The following is a 20,550-nucleotide window of genomic DNA, read 5'->3' as shown; positions in this document are numbered from 1 at the left end:
GTTACAGTTTCTATAGTAACTACTGTTTATCAATTGATTTTATTTCATTTATATTTCTCTAAGTATAATGTAAAACATAGTTAAGTGAGATCTTGCTTGATTCATCATAATGCATATTTTCATAATATTAACTTTTTAGAAATTTTTATCATATAAAATTAAAGATATTAAAGATTAAAATTGTGCATTGAATAGCGTGAAAAATAGAAATATAGCAAAAATAAAAATCAGAGGAAGTATATATTATTTATTTTTAGACAAATTCATCTATTAGTATATTTGCTAAAATAAACCCACCTTTTCTTTAAACAAATCTTCAAAGTTTCGTTGTAAATCAGGAATTGAGAATAAACATTAGTTGGATTTATTTTCAACAACTATACTAATAGGTGGATTTATTTTCAGCAACTATACTGATAGGTGGATTTATTTAAAGATAAACAATAAATATGCATATTTTCGATCAATCGAGTAAAGTAGGTTTAATTTTGACAAATTTTCATTGAATTTATTGTATTTTTATTTTGATTATAAATAACACTTTTTATCATATATATATATATATATATATATATATATATATATATATATATATATATATATATATATATATATATATATATATATATATATATATATATATATATATATATATATATATATATATATATATATATTCTATGAAAAAAATAGAAAATTCATCCTTAAATTTAAATTTTTTCATTTAATCGCAAAGTTTTCTATTTTTTTCATAGAATATATATATATATATATATATATATATATATATATATATATATATATATATATATATATATATATATATATATATATATATATATATATATATATGTATTTTTGATTTTCACCTTGTATTATTTGAGGGTATATCTTTGAAACAAAGAAAATGGAGTAAAAGTACTACTTAGAAAATCTCTTTGTAGTGTCATAAGTATAGAAAATTCTAATGTCATTATCATAATACTTGTATATTTATAAACAAGTTGTAAATCACTTTCATTTTATTCAATATTCTTTTCTCAAATAGAATTTTTAATTTATAAAATCAAATTTTAATTACAAATTTTCCAAAATTTATATAAAAAACATATTTATGTGAACAAAAGGAAACAAAAAAGTATTACAATAGGCATGGACGGTTCTAAACACATTCAAAAAGCCCAATCGCTTAGCCCAAAAATTAAGGGCCCCAAATTAGTTTAATAATGCATGTTTTTGTATAATTAATTTTTACATTTCTTACTTAAAATTTCGTTGTTAATAATTAGTTAGATCATTGTGTTGTATTGCTGTTTATGAACAAATTTTCAAACATACACTTATATAGATTTTCGTATAAAATAAATAAAGATAACAAAAACTCCAATGTGCAATGAAAAGTTTATTTGTGGTGTTTGCAAAACATGATATCAATTGAAAATCCATAATTGACTCAAATTTAGTGTTTTGCTTAACAAAAAAATTCAAATTTAAATTTAAGCCAATTTCACCTTTATTTCTAATGTAATTAAAGTAGAAAATCTAATAAACTAACAAAACCTTATAATTCTCAAAATTTTTAACTATGATTTTATATTAAAATCTATAATTTATAATGAATTGATTTATTCCCCAAACATAACCTTAGAAAATTTGGTCTGTTTTGGTACTTTCAACAAAAAATTTCTAAAGTTTACATTTTACCTGGTTTTTATCTATAACTGAAGAGGTTGATCATAATTTAGCTTACAATTACACCTACTCGAGAAGAAAACAAATCCGAAGTTTAGCAACTATGAAGGAATACCATCACACAAATATAACAAAGGGCCAAAAACAAGTTATCTCCAAGGGTCAGGGGAGCAGCGGACGGAGCCATACATATCATCAGCCAGTGTTTTACAGAACCGCACCCCCACCCCAGCCCTCAAGGAGAACAAAACCGCTTTCAAACGAATACCATTAAACAAGATCACCAAAATATATATTTCTATAAAAATGAATACAAGTCATCTTAGCTCTTGAGAGGGGAAAGGTAATATCTGGCCACTACAAATCACTTTAGATAGACTAATTGCAATATGCAAAAACGATTTGTCATATCGGCTCATTAGGTATCGTACAATATACTAATTTTCTAACGAAATATGACAAAAAATTAGTAGTCTCTCTATGTCTTATACTAGTATTTGACTCAACCTCAAAGTCAAAACTAGCATTGGTTAAATCAGCCTCACTTTGAACGTTTAGTACAGGCGAGAAAGAAATAGAATACATCTACTAACTGGGGATCACTCAAGCCCCCGAAAACTGCATATAGCTACAGCTGATAAAGTTCCAGGATTCGCAACCCACCAGTACTTCAAGATTCTGGCGCACCATCTTCCCCTGGCAAGCCAAATATCCGAAGGTTCCGATCCAATGATCCCACTGCTATATATTTTGCATCTGGACCAAACTTTACAGTGGTTGCTTTCCCTGTAGTCAAGGGCCGCATAATTAGGTAAACCAGAACACCGGCACTGAAACACTATGGCTATAAGTTATATTGACACGAGAGAATTGGAACAAGAAGGTGAAATTGGAAACCTGTGCCAGATAAATCAGGTAGGGTCTTGAGACAATTCCATTCTGCCTTGACACTTGCAACTTGGTACACTCTGCAGCAAACACAAATTCAGTATATAGGTAACCATGATGTAGCAAAAATTATCTTACGAATGCCAAATTAAAATCTTTTTAGCAATGTTTTTCATTCCCATTTCATTCATCCTCTCAGCACGAAACCCAAACAATGAGGGATAGATTCTCGTCTCTAGATCATAAGAAACAGGGAAAAAGGTTGTTGACCTCATGGAAACTGATCTTTTGCTATGAGTGGAAAACTATTCTCGATTTGAAGGGATCTGTCTGTAATTAGGAGAAATTTGAATATTGATGTGGTTAAATTGCTCCTACATATCAAAAGATCAGTTTCCATGAGGTCATGACCTCTTCCAGGTTCTTAACCACCGCTAACACTTGGTGAAAGAGATAGGCAATAACTTGTTGCATATCTCTTCACTATGTTTTGTCTTGTCTGTTGTTAAAAGCTGTCGATTACCGCATTTACAACTTAGATCATGTCCACATACCAGACAAACCGTTCAAGGGAGATATTATACTGACCTTATATCTGAGCTCGCAACAGCAAGGTAACTCCCACTATGATCAAAATCAACTGAAAAAAAAAATCAACCAACCGGTTCAGATAACATGATAATTATACTGTTGTGCAAGACTGTGGTGCATCACAATTTATCAGCATATTCCCTAAGGAGAGAAGGAAACCGGTTCAGATAACATGATAATTATACTGTTGTGCAAGACTGGGGTGCATCACAATTTATCAGCATATTCCCTAAGGAGAGAAGGAATATGCACCACGACATCAGGGACAATGTAGCAAGTACTCCACACAATGCTTTCTACAGGAAGAGGGAAACAAAAACAACATAAAACAATCACATATTCAAATACCATAATTGGTAGGTGTGTCTGGGTCAGGAGAAGGGAACGACCGGAAATTTTTCAGTTTACGCAGATCCCAAAGCTTGACTCCATCGTGAGCTGCAGTCTATGCAATTTAAAAAAGCAAATCAGAGCAGAACAAGCACGATAGCAAACAGGTGGTTTCAAAAGAGAAGAATCCTACTGCAAGAAAGTAGCCATTTTCTGAGAAACACATTGCTGTGACAGGGCCGGTATGCCCGTCAAATTGAGCAACACTATTCTGCACAGCAAACAGTTGCACTATTAGATATATGAATTACAGAATTTTCAAGCATCGGACGACGACAGACTCCAAAAAGTAGAAAAAAGTGCAGCCACTACCTGAGTCTTAACATCCCAAATCTTAGCAACTGCACCTGTTGTTCCTGTTCCAAGGATTAGACCATCGGGATGAAAAGCTGCAGATGTATACCCCTCAGATCCTGAAGAGTCTAAAACCTGTTCCTCCATAGAAAACACAGCTAAGAAGGGAGAAGCAATCTGAAAAATTCTCCAATTACTGAAGACAAATCACAGCAGAAAAAAGTGTACTAGAGGTGGCAAACCTGTTGAAGACAAAGGCCACTTGCAAGATCATAGAAACACCATGAATTATCAAGGGAAGCAGTTACAAAGAATTTGTTTGTTGCATGAACTGTAACAGCTTGCACCTGTCATAAATCAATAGAGCAGAAAATTTTCAGTTTATAAACAAAACAATGATCAAATAAGTATTTCAGACTCGGGCCATATAAAATAAAAAATATATAGGTTTGACCCTTAGCTGTCCTGAAGCTGATGTGGCTATAATAAATTATTGATTATTTAAGTGCACAAAAAAAATTTTAATACGCAACACAATATTCTATAAATTGTTTTTTGAATCTTGATTTATTTTCAGCTAGAACAAACGCCAGAAAAAGTAAAACTGTTTCCACATCACTGAGATCCTTGCGCAACAAATTTAGTGTTTTTAAAAAACTACAGAAGCCCAGGAATATACACGAATACGTGCAAGAGTATTAGAATATATTTTACCTCTGCTGTGTGGTCTCTTAAAACATGCCTGCAACCATAATTCCCATGCTCTGACCCTTGCCATAATCTTACAGTCTGGGCAAGCACCAAATTTTCAATAAGGAACAGCGTCATCCAAGCAAGTTCGACCCTTTGCACAACCACATAGATATTCAATACACTAAGATACCAAACTCAAATCCAAGCTTCTTAGGAACTACTCCCTCCTATTCTAGTCAAATGTCCCACTTGATTTTGCACATTTGCTGATGTTAGAATTCAATCTAATTATGCATCATTAAAAATTAAAAAGTTGATAATAATATAATTTATATTGAGACGAATTAAACAAGATCCCACTTGTGTATGTTTTAACTTATAAATTGAGAACAAAATACAAACTAAGAGTGATTGGTGAATAATGCCAAAACAACAAATGGGACATTCGACTAGAATAGGAGGGATTGTGTATTGACTCACTAAGTATCACTTATACTTTACAATCGACACAACCACTGTCCTCTGCAACGGCCATATAAACAACAAAGAAAAGAACATGAACAAGAAGAAAAACAAAGCTCTTAGTCTTGACAAAAGTTTATTACAAAATGTATGATTGAACTTAAGACAGAGCCTGTTAAAATGATAAAAATGCATTTCAAATAGTGTAAGGACAACAAAAGCACAAGGTTTCACCTTGTCCGCTGATCCGGTTATAATTAAACTTTCATCTTGCTGAACAATTTTGACACTTGTAACCTGCCAAAATAACAGTTAGTGATGTGTAAACAATCAATACCTAGCAACTCCATTTGGTTTTCACTATAGATAAGAAAGAATAGACAGACCTTCTTTGAGTGACCGCTAAGAGTAGAGACAATTTGTCCAGAAGGTCGATCAAAGACAATAGCATTTGTATCGATCCCTGCGGTGGCAATAATATCCTTGAAAAGCATGAATACATCCATTAGTTATAAGTAAAAATATTTGGAAAAGGAAACTAACAGCTCCAGCATATTGAATGTCCATACAGGCAAATATCAGCATAACCAAAAAGACAGGATCACTTGGAACAAAAGGAGGATAGTGAAAAATGATAGAATTATATATAAATAATAAGCTATTAACAAGACCCCAGAAAAAAAATTTAATAGTAGCCAAAAGTGAATGATAAGCTGAGTAACACCGCTTAGCACTATCATCAATGAAACAGAATCTAGCTTACCTTAGAGTAATTGATATCAACAGATAGAATGCCAGGTTTACTGGTCTTATGAAGGGGATAGCTAGAAATCTGGGTGTAGAGCTCCAAATCTGCAATAGGAGCCAAGGTTGGAGGTACCTGAAATTCAGATACATAAAACAAGTGAGTGAAGAGGAATTAACAATATAGACTCTTCTGCTTTGCTTCTAATATCTAAAGCTCCATGGGGCATGGGTTCAAGGTAAAAGAAAGAAATGAGTGTTTAGAATCATGTTTAACACCACAAAACCAAATTAGCAAAACACCAACCCAGCACCTAGAGAAACATGCTCAGTTAGTGACAATGTTAATATGCAATGACCAATTTCAAGGGTATTTCCTGTAAAATTCCCAAGTAATAAGATAGGTTTGAGTTTTGGTCATTGTGGGTGGGATTAAGATTTAAGACAATTTGTTATTTCATATAACTATCTCACCATATGGAGATCTTAATATAGCACTTATACTCATCAAAATCATACCGTTCGTTTTTTACGCTGCTGTGAAAGTTCTAAGTTGCATTCAGTCATCTCAGCAATGATATCAGCAGAAATTCCTACTCGGGCTTTCTTTCCACCATGGTCCAGATCCTCTTCCTCTGGACCTGCAGTCCACACATATTCAGTACAAATGACCAATGAAGTAAACTTAAAACATAAAGAAATATTTACTTGCCTCGTTTTCCATTACTCAAAGCAGGTGGATGTAATGCATTGCCTGCTGCTCCTGATATAGGTATCTGCCTTTCTGCCTGAGCCAGTAGTGACATTGCCTCGTCTCTTTCCTTCTTTAGCCTTGCAATTACACGGCAAGCAGCATCATGCTGCAGATGGAAAATGCAAATTCATTGGAACCAACACTGATAAAGATCGACTCATGCAAATCATTTGGCGCACAACATCCAAAAAATACATCTGGGAGAATGTAGACATTAATAATAGCTAAGTCTCATTCAGTTGTCCCATTCTAGGGTAGTTGTAGATCAATTAGATTTGAATTATAATTGGTGCAATTATACCCAACATTCAAATGGCAATTGTTAAACAACCCTAGAAATACCCAAAGATCATCTGGTAACTCATCCATAATTCACAGTGCCTGACTTAGAAACCCCATTAACAGGCTTATCAGCTAACGTCAAGGGGACAGCAGCCATGAATTAATGAACTTACGAACTCCAAAGATAAAATATCTCTTCCTCCTCTCTCTCATACAGACACACATATTATGTCATAGTTGGTGGAAGATCTGCACAGTATTCCCCCAGATGAAAAATGATGTCTTTCCATATCCAAACCAATATCAACTTCCCAACTAGAGACTTAAAACCTTAAAAAAGCGAAAGAAAAAATCTAGCAAAGCTTTGAGTGAGTACATCAGACACTCCTGTTTCTTCAGAGCTCAGCATTGCTGAAAAAATATTATACAAGCTACTAAAACAAAACATTCAAAGAAAATACAATATATAGTACCTGGTACAGAGCATGGCTTAGTTCTTGCCTGGCTTTATGTAATTGTTGCTCCAAAGCAAAATTGGAGAGCATGAGACTATCCCATTCCTGAATTTCAATAGACCACTCTTTAGAAGATAATAAATTAGAGAGGTTCAAAATAATAAGATGAGCAAACAGTAGCTGCAAAGCCATTAACAATCCACAAAACTCACAAACAATGAATATCCAGCATACGAATGAGATCATTAATTACAAACAAACAACCAATAGAACTTAGAATTTAGACACTAGATAACAGATCTTAGATTAGAAATTCAAGACCTGCAACAAAGATTTAATCAGATATTTATACGTGAATATGATGCTTTGTTTGCATATCGCAACTTATGCACTCAAATAGGACAAACTATTCGCTATTTGGCAATACTTTTTGAAACAATTAACAACAATCAGAACGCTGCGTCTTGAACCACAAAAATATAGTTGAACATGCAATTAATTTGTAAGCACTATACAACTTAAAACATAGATGCGGTATAATTTCTAGCACATAGGATGAGCATCCACGAGTATACAACACACAAACGCATAACATTTCAAATATAGAAATTACCAAAAGTTGGACACAAGTTCAGAGATAGCCTTCATGGAAATTGTTTTGCTTTATCACATATATGAAAAAAGTACCATTAAATTGCTCTTATTACTCATTAGGTTCATGAATGCGGTGTCACATTAAATGGTTCCTTGTAACCAATTTAGTTGTTTTTGCACACGTCATGGTGCTTGAAAAACTAGAAATTTTCCGTATTATGCTTCAAATTGTTTATCGTTAACAACTTGCTCCATTATAAGTAGTTCAAATATGAGTGATAAGTGATAATTTTTCTTTATGTAACATAAAATAAACTTACATAAATAATCACATAATGTCTTCAACAATTTATTATAATGCTTGGTGTGGTCGAGTCAGTATGAGTCGGGTTAGACCCAACTAGCCATAGATTCATTAATATTTTACTTATATCGCTAAAAAAATAGCTAAAAATATAACATCAATTTTTTTGTTAATTTTTTAAAAAAAGTTTCTTATTATTTTAGGCCAAAAATAACTTTTCAAGTCATAGTCGTATAGTATTAACTCAGAAAAAATTTACGAAAAAGATAGTGGTTTATAACTCGAAGATATTTATATAGACCCCAAAATTCACTAAATTTCATGGAAATAGGTTGATTCATTCGGGTGTTTGGGTCAATCAAAATTTGACATTGTGAGTCTGTGACTAATGTCTAGTAAAGATGTAAGTTACAATGTGTTTTAAAAAAAAGGGTCACTAAAAAGCCTAAATACGGAGGTAAGAATAAAGATAATACGAAAGTAATGGTTACTAACTTCTATGTTTTATAATTTTTTATCACTAGCTCCTTCCAAACTACCGAGTCACCAAGTTTTCTAAAAAGCACCTCATTCTTTACAGATTCGGTCAAGTGTTTGGGTCGATCAAAATTTGAAGTAAGTTACAATGTGTTTTCAAATAAAGGTCACCTAATAAGCCTAAATACAAAGGAAAGAATAGAGATAACACGAAAGTATTGGTTACTAACTTCTATGAATCTTAACTTTTATCTCTAGCTCCTTCCAAAACACCTACTCAGTAGTCACCAAGTCTTCTAGAAAGCACCTCATACCTTTCCAAAACACCTAGACAAAATAATATTGTTCAACTGAGTTCATCATATACTAGATCCACACTAAGCTTTTGTTGAATAGGACAAGAAAAAAATTTTCAATCCAAGAAGACTAGTTCGTCCGATTAATATTACATTAATATAAATACTTAGTTTCTACAAGAGTTTACAAAAGAAGAAACGCCAAGCGAGAGGATCATACTTCAATCAATTTTCATTGGCCAAAAGGCAAAAAAGGCCAAAACAATGGAGTTCTAGATTTTTGCTCATCTTTTTTCCTCCATGAATGCACATTGTCAAAGGGAAAGGCGATGAGAGTGATCAAAAATTTCCAACAAACTACTTCAAATGGGCAATAGCATTCTATAAATAAATTCCTCTCACACTTTATAGAGTGTAATTAAGTGTCACCAAGCTGGCCCAAAAATACACATTTACAAGGGTTACAAATTACAATTCATTCCAAAGGAAAAGTTTAATAAAAATATTATCCATGGAACAAATTGTGAAGAATGGCTAAGAAAGCACTGAGAAAAGATATTCTTACAAATAATAATATTGATTTCAAAGATTCCGTTTGAACTTCAAGATCAAATATCACTTGACCAACAAGAATACACCTTGTAGTTTTACAAACCCATTTGGAATAAACAATAATATAGCAGGAAAACAATGCTTCTCACTTGCTTAGACTATATTGCAAACTTCCATGAGATGTGTATACAAGATTCTTTAAGGATTCTAATTTTTAAAAATTGATATGTAATTACATATGCCTCCTTATGAGCTCCTTTAACCTAATAACCATATAAAAATTCATATCTTTTACACCTATGACACGTTCATACATAGTGCAGACTCTAGGTCAAGTCAACTCCCATAGGGCGATAGTAATGGTATTCTAAATTACATATAGGAGAATGGTCTATTTGTACCATCGTATCAGACAAAAGGCCTAGATTTCTACTGGTTCAATAATATTGGATGTTATTTTGAAGTATCCAACGTTATTTTGAAGTACGGTTTCTTTCTCAGCAATTCTTGCTATTGCTCTTGCATGTTTATTGAAGAGTCATACAAAGTTGATTTTCTAAATAGAAAATACTTGGGACTTATATGGTTTGTGGGGAGTCGAACAGCTATAAAATTGTTTTAATAGATAATCTACATAATGGGAGAGAGGAAATGTGGGAAGTCAGTAATGCGCAATCATAGAAGCACATAGAGAAGAAAAAATCAAGTTGCTAAACCAACAATAACAAATGTATAATAGAGTGATAACAAAATAAATTGTTAACAAATAATTAAGTAGAGAAGAACAAAACTCCATTAATGGTATTGGGACATACATTTTGGAACATGCCAATCATTCCAGGAATACTAGCCGCCTGAACAGGTCTAGGCTTCACTATCTGCAATTCAAGCATCACACATAAGTAGGCATAAACAATTCCATAAGAACAAAATAGTCTAAAGACAGAGCAAAGTAGATACCTTTCCTGCTTTAACTTCAACAATATCATCTAAACTTAATGGTTCTCCTGTAATAGGACATTTTCCATAATCCTTGACAAAGACCAGAAAAAGAAAAGATCATTACAATCTATTAATTACAAAATTCAAAGGACCAAGATTAAGAAATTTCATTTCAAAATGATTCATCAAAAGAGACCAGGAGTCACAACAAAAACAATACTAAACAATGTGAGGTCAATCACCTCGGCCGAAACAAATCGACATGAGAAATTGTCGTGACAAAAATATATATTATATCGGACCTATCTAATACTAATCTATATATCATATCTAACAAAATCAATTCCAATGATCATCTACTTGTATTTCCCTTCTCCATTCACTTCTATAGATTGTTTTAACTGCTATAAATCTCATTTTTTTTCATATCATCCTTTGCTCATGTTACCAAAATCATCTTTGGATCAACTCTTCTCTTCTAACCTTCGCAAAGTGTTTACCTTTCACTTGAGTCAAAATAATTATATATTTTAAATCTATTATCCAAATGCAGAAGGCTCCAAGACTCCGAATAACTTGGGAACTTAAAATTGCATAAGCAAAATATATCACTGCAGTCCTTTTTTTTTCCCAAAAAAACGTCAAAATGCTTGCAAAAAATTTAGCCCAAAGAGACCATTAATAATAACATCTCAGAACAGAGACAAAATGCAAGGTATTCTCCACCTTTCAAGTCTCATACATTTCAATATGCTTCTAAAAGAGAAAACAAAATACAATCCGTTCATTACAAATAGATAATCAGAAAGCTTTAAGTTTTTCAAATTAACCATTTGACTTCCCAAAATTTGAGACATGGAATATTCCATGAAGCATATATGCAAAATCCTAAAACAACACTACCAAAATACTCCACAAAATACATCAGAATAATCAATAAACTTCAAAACATGTACAATTTCGCAATAGTTTAACTCTGTAGCAAGTAAAATTGAACTTACTGAACTAATAAGATTCATATTCCACTGAACCCTAAACGGTAAAAAGGAGCAATAAAGACGAAGATAAAAATACCGAAATGTGACGGCTGATGAGACGCTTCTCGAAGAAAAGTCCAGATTTAATGGACACAGTAGGCTCTTCCGGCACTTCACCGGAGACTGCAAAGACATTAAAGAAGAAAACATAGAAAAAAAAATCAAACAAACTAAACCCTAAATCTAAAAAAAATAAAATCAAGGAAGTATAATAAAGAAGGAAAAACAAGTTAAAATAGAAAGATTATTACTTGAGCAATTCATCGTCGTAAAGAAGCAGAGTATTCAAATTTCTCTGAAGCTTCGAAAATGGAAGCCAAGATGAAGTACTGAGCGACACAAGGAGAAGAGACAGGGATTAAGGGAGTGTTGCCAAGGCGGGCGGTAAACCAACAATTTTAATCGGCCTTAAATCAACTTTTGAGAATTTTAAACTCCAATATTTGACAAATTTAGATTAGACTACTGTATGTGTAATGCCGTGTAATATACCGATTTTTAAAATTTTTATGTTTTATGTATATAGTAATTTAATTATTTTGATAATTTTTTTAACATAATTATTAATTACTTCCATTAATTATTTAAATAAAATAAAAAAATTATTAATTATTCAAATAAAATAAAAAATTAATAATTATTTAATGTACTGATAATGGTTTATATAGTAACTTGTAGTATTATATGGTATATGATCTTATATATCTTGAAATAGGTTTAATTTTAGTTGATTATGGCCAATTTAATCATATCATAAAATGAAAAAAAAAATGGAGAGATTTGGTAATGAAGGATTTATTCATTTTTTTATTTAAAAATTCTTTATTAATTAGGTGTTATATTTAGGAAGTATTCTAACGTTATGTTAATATAGCATATTGATATGAAGGATTTGAGCCTGAAATTAAGGTTAATCTTGATCATATTTGCATCTTCTGGAGTATTGTAAATTGAAGTAATAAAGGATTATATTTAAAATTCTGGCTTTGATTGATGATGATAATTTCACTATATTATCAAAATATAGGACTGTAGAGAATTATAAAAGCACTAATTAAGGCATAAATATCTCATTTATTTTGATTTGGAGTATTTAAGGTATAATAAGAATAAAAATATGACCTTATTTTTTCCCATAATTTTTTAATTCTCTGATTTAATTTTTTATTTTGATTTAACTGTGATATTTAAGTCAAAAAATTGATTATACGTTAAATTGAAATAGTTTTGATATTACAAAGATATTTGCAAACTTGGAAGGAGAAAAGTATGCCTGAAACTAAGATTAATCTTTCGTATTTGCATATTTGCATCTTCTGAAGTATTGTGCATTGGAGTAATAAAGAAATATTTTTAAACTTTAATTGAAGATGATGATTTCAGCAAATTATCAATATGAGATTGTAGAGAATTATAAAAGCACTAATTAAAGCATAATTATCTTATTTATTTTAATTTGGAGTATTTAAGGTATAAGAATAAAATTATGACCTTATTCCTCCCTATATTTTAAGCAATAATTTTTCAATTCTCTGATTGAATTTTGAGTTTTATTTAAATGTGATATTTAAGGCAGAATATAGATTATACATTAAATTGAAATTGTTATGATATTTCAGCAATAATGTTGTAAGATAAACGTGCATCTAATCCAATATTTGACAAATTTAGATTAAATAGGTGTCGGTGTGTCGCAAAAGCTAATCTAACTTGCTATATAGTCTGAATCTAATCTACAATAAATGAATTTGAGATTTTAAACCCAATTAATTAAATGTATCGAATTGAACTTTTTATTAAATGTATTAGATTAAGGACAAAATTTAAAACCTTAAATAAATATGTATAACTCAATTCAATTAATAATTTCTTATTTTTCATAATAAATACAAAATAAACAACACATAAACAAAAAGTTTGAAATTAAGACCTAAAAAAAAGATATAGTCAATATTGGAAACCCTAAATTGAAAACAAAAAACTCTAAATAAATAAAGCGGACTTAATTTAATAGGTCAGGATTGTAATTTTTTACTAAAAAAAATTAAACGGGTTAAGTTTAAGTCAAGAGATTTTAACCTACTTATATGACCTGAAGGCAAACACAACCCAATATAATTTGTTTGACATGATTAAATTAGATTTTGGAAATTGACATCTAGTGTTCAATTTTGCTTTTTTCAACTCTAGACTTTAGATTTCAAAATCAACGCATCTTCAACTTAAAGGAAAACACAAATGAATTTCCATAAGTATTATATACTCAAATCTTCAAATTTGATTCGAATTTTTCAAATTCAGAATCAAAGTTGTGCGTTTTATGCCGGTACAAATGCACCTCTAGTGCGTTTTTGTCATGGAAAGATCACACAATTAATGCAATTTTTCCCAAACAAGATGTGTTTTTTCCTATTAATTTATTATTAACTTGAATATCATTAATTGTCATTATTTTAAGGTACGATGAGACCAAATATAAGAAGTTGTAAAGAGATACGATTATGGAGTTCTTTTTGCTTTGACGATTTCAAAGTACAAGTTTGAAAAGATTGAAAAAATATAAATTCTACAATAATTCTAATAGAATGCTAGAGTGAATTGACAATACAATACAAATCCAACTCCCAACCACGTAATAACCGTAATGGGGGGTGGCGGCGGTGCAATATTCATTTTGACTGCCACTGTGAATGAATTCTCAGCTTGCTAGTTTCTTATTCCTTCCTCAATCTTTTAAATTTTACATTCAAAAATGAATTATCACATCTAAAATTTTTACATGAAAACAATGGCCATATAAGACATGTAAATTTGAAAATAGAACGTAACCGACATTCAAAAAAAAAGCTGAAAGCCTAGAAGAAGCTGAAGTATCTCACCAGTGAAACTCGAGTCACATCTGGTATGATATCCTGGACATGATCAATACTTTAACATAATTCCCCACAACGATGTGCTGTCTTACTTCCAAGGTAATATAAAGGCTATACATCATTGCACAAGATTTCCAGAAACATATATTCTATATCTATTTTTATAAATAAAAACCAACAAAAGCGTACTGTTGTACAAAATATACACCCCAAAAATATTACATAATTTAACCAGTGATGAGAAGGGAAACAATAAGCAACAATAAACACCACATGAATTTCAGCCATCATCCAACAATTGAGATCGAAATAACGAATAGACGTCTGCAGTCTGCTACACCATCATCCAACAATTACACGTCAAGTAAGGTATCGGGATGAATGAGTGAAACCCCACAGCTGCATACAAGATGAAAACAAGAAATTCAGCCAAGTTATCAGAGTAATCATTTCCTAGATAGTAAGGTAAAGAATGTAATCAGCTATGTAAAAGGAATCAATGCTAAACATTAGGCGACGACTAAAACAAAGACTACAGAAAATTATCATATCCAATTATCCATGCAGCTAATCTAAGTAAACAAGTAAATAAAATCAACAATTTCATATGTTTCACCCTACACAACTCACACTCCCTTCAGATCAAAATTAAAACAAGACACATAAAAGGTGAGCTATAGCGGACTTCTTTCAAGATATAATACAACACTTCAGTGACAATTGATGCCTACAAGACCTAAATGAAGTACCTCGACAGCTTTCAATTCAAACTCTGGATCCTGAGCCAAGCATAAATTTCCAAAAGTCTCGCAAGGTCCACTGCTACCATACAACCTAATAAACAATATAGCATAACGTCTTTTAAAAAATACATGCTTAGTTTATCATAAAAAAATAAACGGAACTTACAAATCTCCATCTAATGACAAAGCAAAGCTGCCTCCCCCACCAAATGCTATTAAGTCATTCAAACACAAATAGAAGTATCGGTTGGCACCTAATATACAAAACATTATCATTAGAATTAGTAAGTAGCAAGATGTTGAAGACCAAAATAAAACACATGAGCAAAAATAAGCAACAGATAATTGCTTTACACATTTACACAATGACATTGACTAGTATGACTTCAAAATTATCAAGTTCCTGGGAACAAAGAAGACATGTTACCAACTTGTCATGTAGACTTAGGGTTAGGTTGATTGTAACCTAAAGCATCGCAGATAGAATTGTAGCAACAACAGATTAGACGCAGCATAGTTCTTTTTTAACATCTCTTTTCCATTCATCTTCTACTTCCTTCTTTTCCTTTCTTCAACAAAGTTAGCCACGTAAGTTTAGTCCTTTTTCTTCCACCTTCCATATGTTTTTGTCCTAGGTAGAACTGGAACACCACCGTAGGCATCCCAGGTCGCATTTCAATACTGATTCGATACAAACGGTTCAGAATGAAAATTGATGGGGTATTCTGCGTTTTGTGCACTTCAATGAGTTCATCAATAATGAAAATATAAAATTTATCCAGCATTGTTTCTTTGTCAAGAGCTATAATTGACACATAAGCGCGACAACCTTATTTTGTTTTAAGCATTGTCACCTAGATTCTTCATTTCACCTAAATTACTTGTGTCAAACGAAGCATTTACCTCAAGTACTCAGGTCAGATCCTCGATTTTCAAACATGGGTACGTCTTTTGTACACTTTATTTTGGAGTTGAGTCGGACTCTCGACATGTACCCATATCAAATAATGAGTTCCTATGTTTTAAGTAACATGGGGCTAGATAAGGGATTAGTTGTAAAGTTAATAATTTATATTTGATCAAAATACTTATAAAGCCAATATAATTTTGCAATTTTCTTACATTAATAAAAAGCAAACTTTCCGCTTCATTTGTTAAGTATGTGCGATACAAAATCAAGTTAATAATGGTAATTTAGACAGTTTAGAAAAAATTTATAACGAAGATCTATGACTTGTTTAGCAAGGTAAAGATGGGAATCTACCATAGTTATGCTAATCAAGTTAACAAAGCAAGATCTACCAAACACCTAATAGCAAATTATAGCTCACATAAAGCCCAAGCACAGGTCCTTTACCTGTTGATCTAAACAGTCTGGGTTCACCATATTTAGTCGTAAAAACGAACGTCTGGTTCGTACCCTGTCACAGATTTAACTAAATTAGCATAACTATGGTACAGAAATAGCACCAACTAAAAAGGTAAGCACTTCTTATCAACTCACTTGATATTTCCTCTTCGGGCATGGTTTAAGAGGACAATCAAGGAGACCGCCAAATACAGCACCCTTTCTGTCTCCAACAATCTGAAAACCAATAACAATTTCCATAAGACATTAACTAGAAGTTCCATACATTACACCTTCAAAACAAAGATGTCTTCGCCATACCAATAGCCCTGGACCAGAAAGATCAGCACTCTTTCGTATAAGTGTACGAAGTGATATACCATGTTTCAAAGTACTGCCCTTCAGTGGAAAGAAACAAAAAGAAACTATGATGAAATTAGTGCAAAGCATTGAAGCAGGTGATAAAGAACATAAAGAAAAATAGGAGGATAAGCAATTACCTATATAGCAATACCCATTGACAACCTTTCACAATGTTAGGAAGGGATGCTTGAAGAAACTCGTATAATTCCATGTTAATAAATGACGAATCATTTGTCAGATTAGGCATAAGCTTCCAAGGGCTCTGTGGCTCATGTGTATCCTCAAAAACCTCATATGCACATGTACGTGTGGCAGGTTTAGAATTCTCATTTTCAGGCATAGTTATTTCTCTGCATTCATCACTTGGAATGGCTTCTAGCTCACAATCAATGTTTTGACTTTGCCAAAGATTATTACTTCTCCATCTGGTCGGAGAAGATTGTATTGTTTTCAATTCACTCTGAGAATCTTTAATGGGAGTTGAAGGGTGGATATAAGTAAACAATGATGACAAAGTCTTCCCTCCCTTGAAGTAAGAGTTGGCCTGCAATTCCCCAATCATTATGACTACAATAAACGAAAATGAAAAGGCAAAATACACATAAATAGAAGAGGTGAACAAATATATATTCATAGGGATATTTAAGTTAATTCTAGACATAAGGTTAGTGGTTTATAATTTGAACACAAATCGAAAGAATTAATAAAAAAAATGTGCACCCTTGATCAATGGTTGTTCAATGGCGTGCTGTAGGACAGGTATACAGAGGCATCACAAATCACTGCAAATCTACAAATAACTTTAGGAATTCACAACTCAAAATTTTGATCAGTTGTGTAAGGGATGAGCAAATATGCAGAACGAGCCAAGACCTTGGGACACACTACACACTGTTTGCTAAAATTTTCTGCTCTGAGTGTTTTTCCATAGTTCATTAAAACACTAAAAGCTATTCCACATTTCATTGTAAAATTCCTTGTCTTTAAGCTTCAGATAAAATATCATCATAAGAAAACACTAAGCTAAGTTGCAGATAATAATAAGTAGAGCAGATTTCCAAAGAACTTTGAGCAAGATAGTATCATAGGAGTTGAAATTTTGAAGAAAAATTGAATATCCTAGCAAGGAAGATTTGGTGCTAGGCATAGCACAATTTCAACCAGGAAGCTAATCAAGTCACTAAAAGCTATTGTACTTCGCAGAATTGGGTTCACTAAATGATTGTTAATGATTCATAACATGTCAAGAAAAGTAGTTGGTCTTCTAGTTTTAGGAATCTAGGATCAAGTAGGACTCCTTATAGCTATGCCTATTATATATAACAATAGGGTCGAGGGTCATATGCATTGAGATCTAGCAATGTAGGTGTGAAAGTTCAAACACTGAAGGTTAAGAGTGATTTTTACCGTCCCTCAACACTCAGCAGTTGCATTACTTCTTAAACTATGGCTAAGTTAAAAAAAAAAATTAAAATCCACAAACAAAAATATCACCTCCGATCCTTTCAAATGGAAAGTTCCAGTTATGACAATAATAAGTAACTCTGAACAAACCAACAACAATTTAAAATTTGAAAACTAATTGCAAATTACAAAAGATTTATAGATGTACACATAATTATAACAACCTCAAGCAAACAAAAATCAAGCACTTAATACTAAATAATTATCTATGATTGACAAAATTCAACTCCAGATGACTTGAATCCACATCGCATTGACTACAATTCGTTTAAAAAATCATGCATACAATAATTTTTCCACTTATTCACATCTAAAATCGCGATAAATACAAAATCAGCAACAAAAAAAACCTGCATTGTATAGATCGCATCTCAACATCAAAACGAAAATTAAACCGTAAAAAAACTGAAAATTTGGAAGTAAAAGAACCTGAGGAAATTCCGGCAAAGGGCGAGGTGAAGGAGAAGGAGAATCCGCTAAAAGTCGAGATAATTTCTCTGTAACTTTCTCTTTCAATGTGAACATTGCAAAACTGCACTCTACAAAGTGAAATGATCCAGGAAGAAATTGACGATTTGTTCAGAACGCAATCATATGAAACCCTAACCCTAAAGTTGGTAAAGAGAGAAATGTGTAAAGAGTAAAGGAAAAAGAAAGGAGGAAAGGAGAATAAATAGAAAATGAAAGAGAAGAACGGAGCACCGCAGAAAGAAGGAAGAAAAAAACGTTTGATTTGAGGAATCTGAGAGTAGTCGGTGGTGGGACTATGGCGGATTAGCACGTCAGCATTTTTTGAACTTATAATAGCGCTTGAACTAATTCTACTAGCTTTACTAACTTGGAAATTTATTTCCGAAAAATGATAGAAAATGTTTGGTAAATGACTGATAACTGGTAGTTGATTATAGTGGTTGATTTGACAAATTGATTCTATTAACTGGTTTGATCAGCTGATTTTGAATCCGTTGCTATAAGCAGCTAGTTCAAAAACAGCTCATTCGTATCAATAAATTGTTTTAACCAGCTAATTCATCAAACACTAATATTAGCTACTAACATTAACTGGTTTAACCACTCAACTCTCCATTTATATCAAAATAAGTTAAAATTGCGCAATAAGCTAATTTACCAAACACTCTATTATTTTTTGTGTTTGGATATAAATTTTTGAACTTGATTTGATTTAAATAGGTTTATTTTTATATTTAAATTAATATTTAATATAGTTTAATATTCTATTTTTATATAAAAATAGATTGATAAATATTAAATACTAAAAAAGTAGTTTATGAAAAAAATTTCACATAATCAAACTGCATTTGGTGAAGACACCTTCCCAAAATTAATATAGCGATGCTACATAAATAACTTTTACAGTTTTTAGTATATGATAATACGAAATTTGAAATATGTAATGATATGACTCGCGTGACCCGTTCTCAAGAAGGAAGTGTGATCAGTAAGTATATTGGTCTTTTGGTTAGGCGTTGTTAACTTGTTATACTAGTTTTTGATTTGTGTTTTTGTGGGAACCTGTCTCTATATATAGTGGTTTAGGGGGGGACTATAGAGTCCGTTCGAGAGTCGCTCGAAGACTTCTACGTACATATTTTCCTTTTCACACTTATCGTTACCTTTATATTAACTATTTTCTCTGTTTTCTAATAAAGTTCTCAAAATAAATATTTATACAAATTTAAAAAATAAAATATTTATATAAATAGATATATTATTTAATTGAATAATAAATTTAACAAACATTAAAAAAATATTAAAAGAAAATTAATAAAAATCAGTTAAAATTTTTTCTCCCATTAAGAAATTTTTTTTCCCATTATAATGCTCAATAATTTTTTTCCCAATTTAATGTCCACGTAGGACTATTTATTACTTAAACCCACTTCTTCCCCTTTCTTCTTCATGTTACTGTGAATCTTAGAAATCCAAATCATTTTTCCGAAATCTACCAATATTTCCATTGAAAAATTACTAACCAAGAACAGTGGGTAAGTTATCTTTATGAAATCAACATTATCCATTGAAGAATTACCAATCAAACCAACATTTTTCTGAAAAGGGGCATTTCATAAATCTCAATTGGGCTTCATAGAGTCTTGAGAATTGGATTGAAGATAATTAGGGCAAAATATACATTCTATGTGTAAGTTATCTTTCAAATCTATCTCCTTGTTTGTTGAACAATTTACATTTAATTTCGATGTATTTTGCATATGGGCTTTGTTTTAACTTTGGCCCAATTATTTTTGATTGATCATGTATATATACTCTTGATAGTTTTATGAAAGGTTAAA

General features: G+C 31.6%; 2 protein-coding genes across 4 annotated transcripts; both read right to left on the bottom strand.

Moving 5' to 3' along the window:
• Window positions 1-1,946: 1,946 nt before the first annotated feature.
• On the bottom strand, window positions 1,947-11,893 carry LOC130825692 (pre-mRNA-processing factor 19-like). Its single transcript, XM_057691037.1, has 18 exons — window positions 11,699-11,893; window positions 11,485-11,570; window positions 10,429-10,500; window positions 10,284-10,346; window positions 7,264-7,350; window positions 6,467-6,614; window positions 6,274-6,395; window positions 5,774-5,890; window positions 5,397-5,492; window positions 5,245-5,307; window positions 4,570-4,644; window positions 4,098-4,202; window positions 3,874-3,990; window positions 3,695-3,772; window positions 3,520-3,616; window positions 3,169-3,220; window positions 2,590-2,660; window positions 1,947-2,478 (listed from the first exon to the last, which is right to left on the bottom strand). The coding sequence occupies exons 1-18, from the start codon at window positions 11,709-11,711 to the stop codon at window positions 2,363-2,365; spliced, it is 1,578 nt and encodes a 525-aa protein (XP_057547020.1). The 5' UTR covers window positions 11,712-11,893; the 3' UTR covers window positions 1,947-2,362.
• A 2,473-nt stretch (window positions 11,894-14,366) lies between these two features.
• LOC130825691 (uncharacterized) lies at window positions 14,367-19,012 on the bottom strand. 3 transcript variants are annotated; one of them, XM_057691036.1, is made up of 8 exons: window positions 18,668-19,010; window positions 16,912-17,318; window positions 16,733-16,805; window positions 16,568-16,648; window positions 16,421-16,484; window positions 15,230-15,317; window positions 15,070-15,154; window positions 14,367-14,719 (listed from the first exon to the last, which is right to left on the bottom strand). In XM_057691036.1, the coding sequence occupies exons 1-8, from the start codon at window positions 18,761-18,763 to the stop codon at window positions 14,681-14,683; spliced, it is 933 nt and encodes a 310-aa protein (XP_057547019.1). In that variant the 5' UTR covers window positions 18,764-19,010; the 3' UTR covers window positions 14,367-14,680. The 3 variants fall into 3 exon arrangements, 1 of the variants encoding a protein (XP_057547019.1); XR_009046914.1 differs by lacking the exon at window positions 14,367-14,719 and adding an exon at window positions 15,491-15,788 and having other exon boundaries at window positions 15,140-15,154; window positions 18,668-19,012; XR_009046915.1 differs by lacking the exon at window positions 14,367-14,719 and adding an exon at window positions 15,491-15,744 and having other exon boundaries at window positions 15,140-15,154; window positions 18,668-19,012.
• Window positions 19,013-20,550: the final 1,538 nt, after the last annotated feature.

This window comes from Amaranthus tricolor, chromosome 10 (assembly GCF_026212465.1).
Source record: "Amaranthus tricolor cultivar Red isolate AtriRed21 chromosome 10, ASM2621246v1, whole genome shotgun sequence".
Taxonomy (NCBI): Eukaryota; Viridiplantae; Streptophyta; class Magnoliopsida; order Caryophyllales; family Amaranthaceae; genus Amaranthus; species Amaranthus tricolor.
The sequence above is the reverse complement of the archived record's forward strand: the minus strand, read 5'-3'. Positions and strand labels throughout refer to the sequence as shown.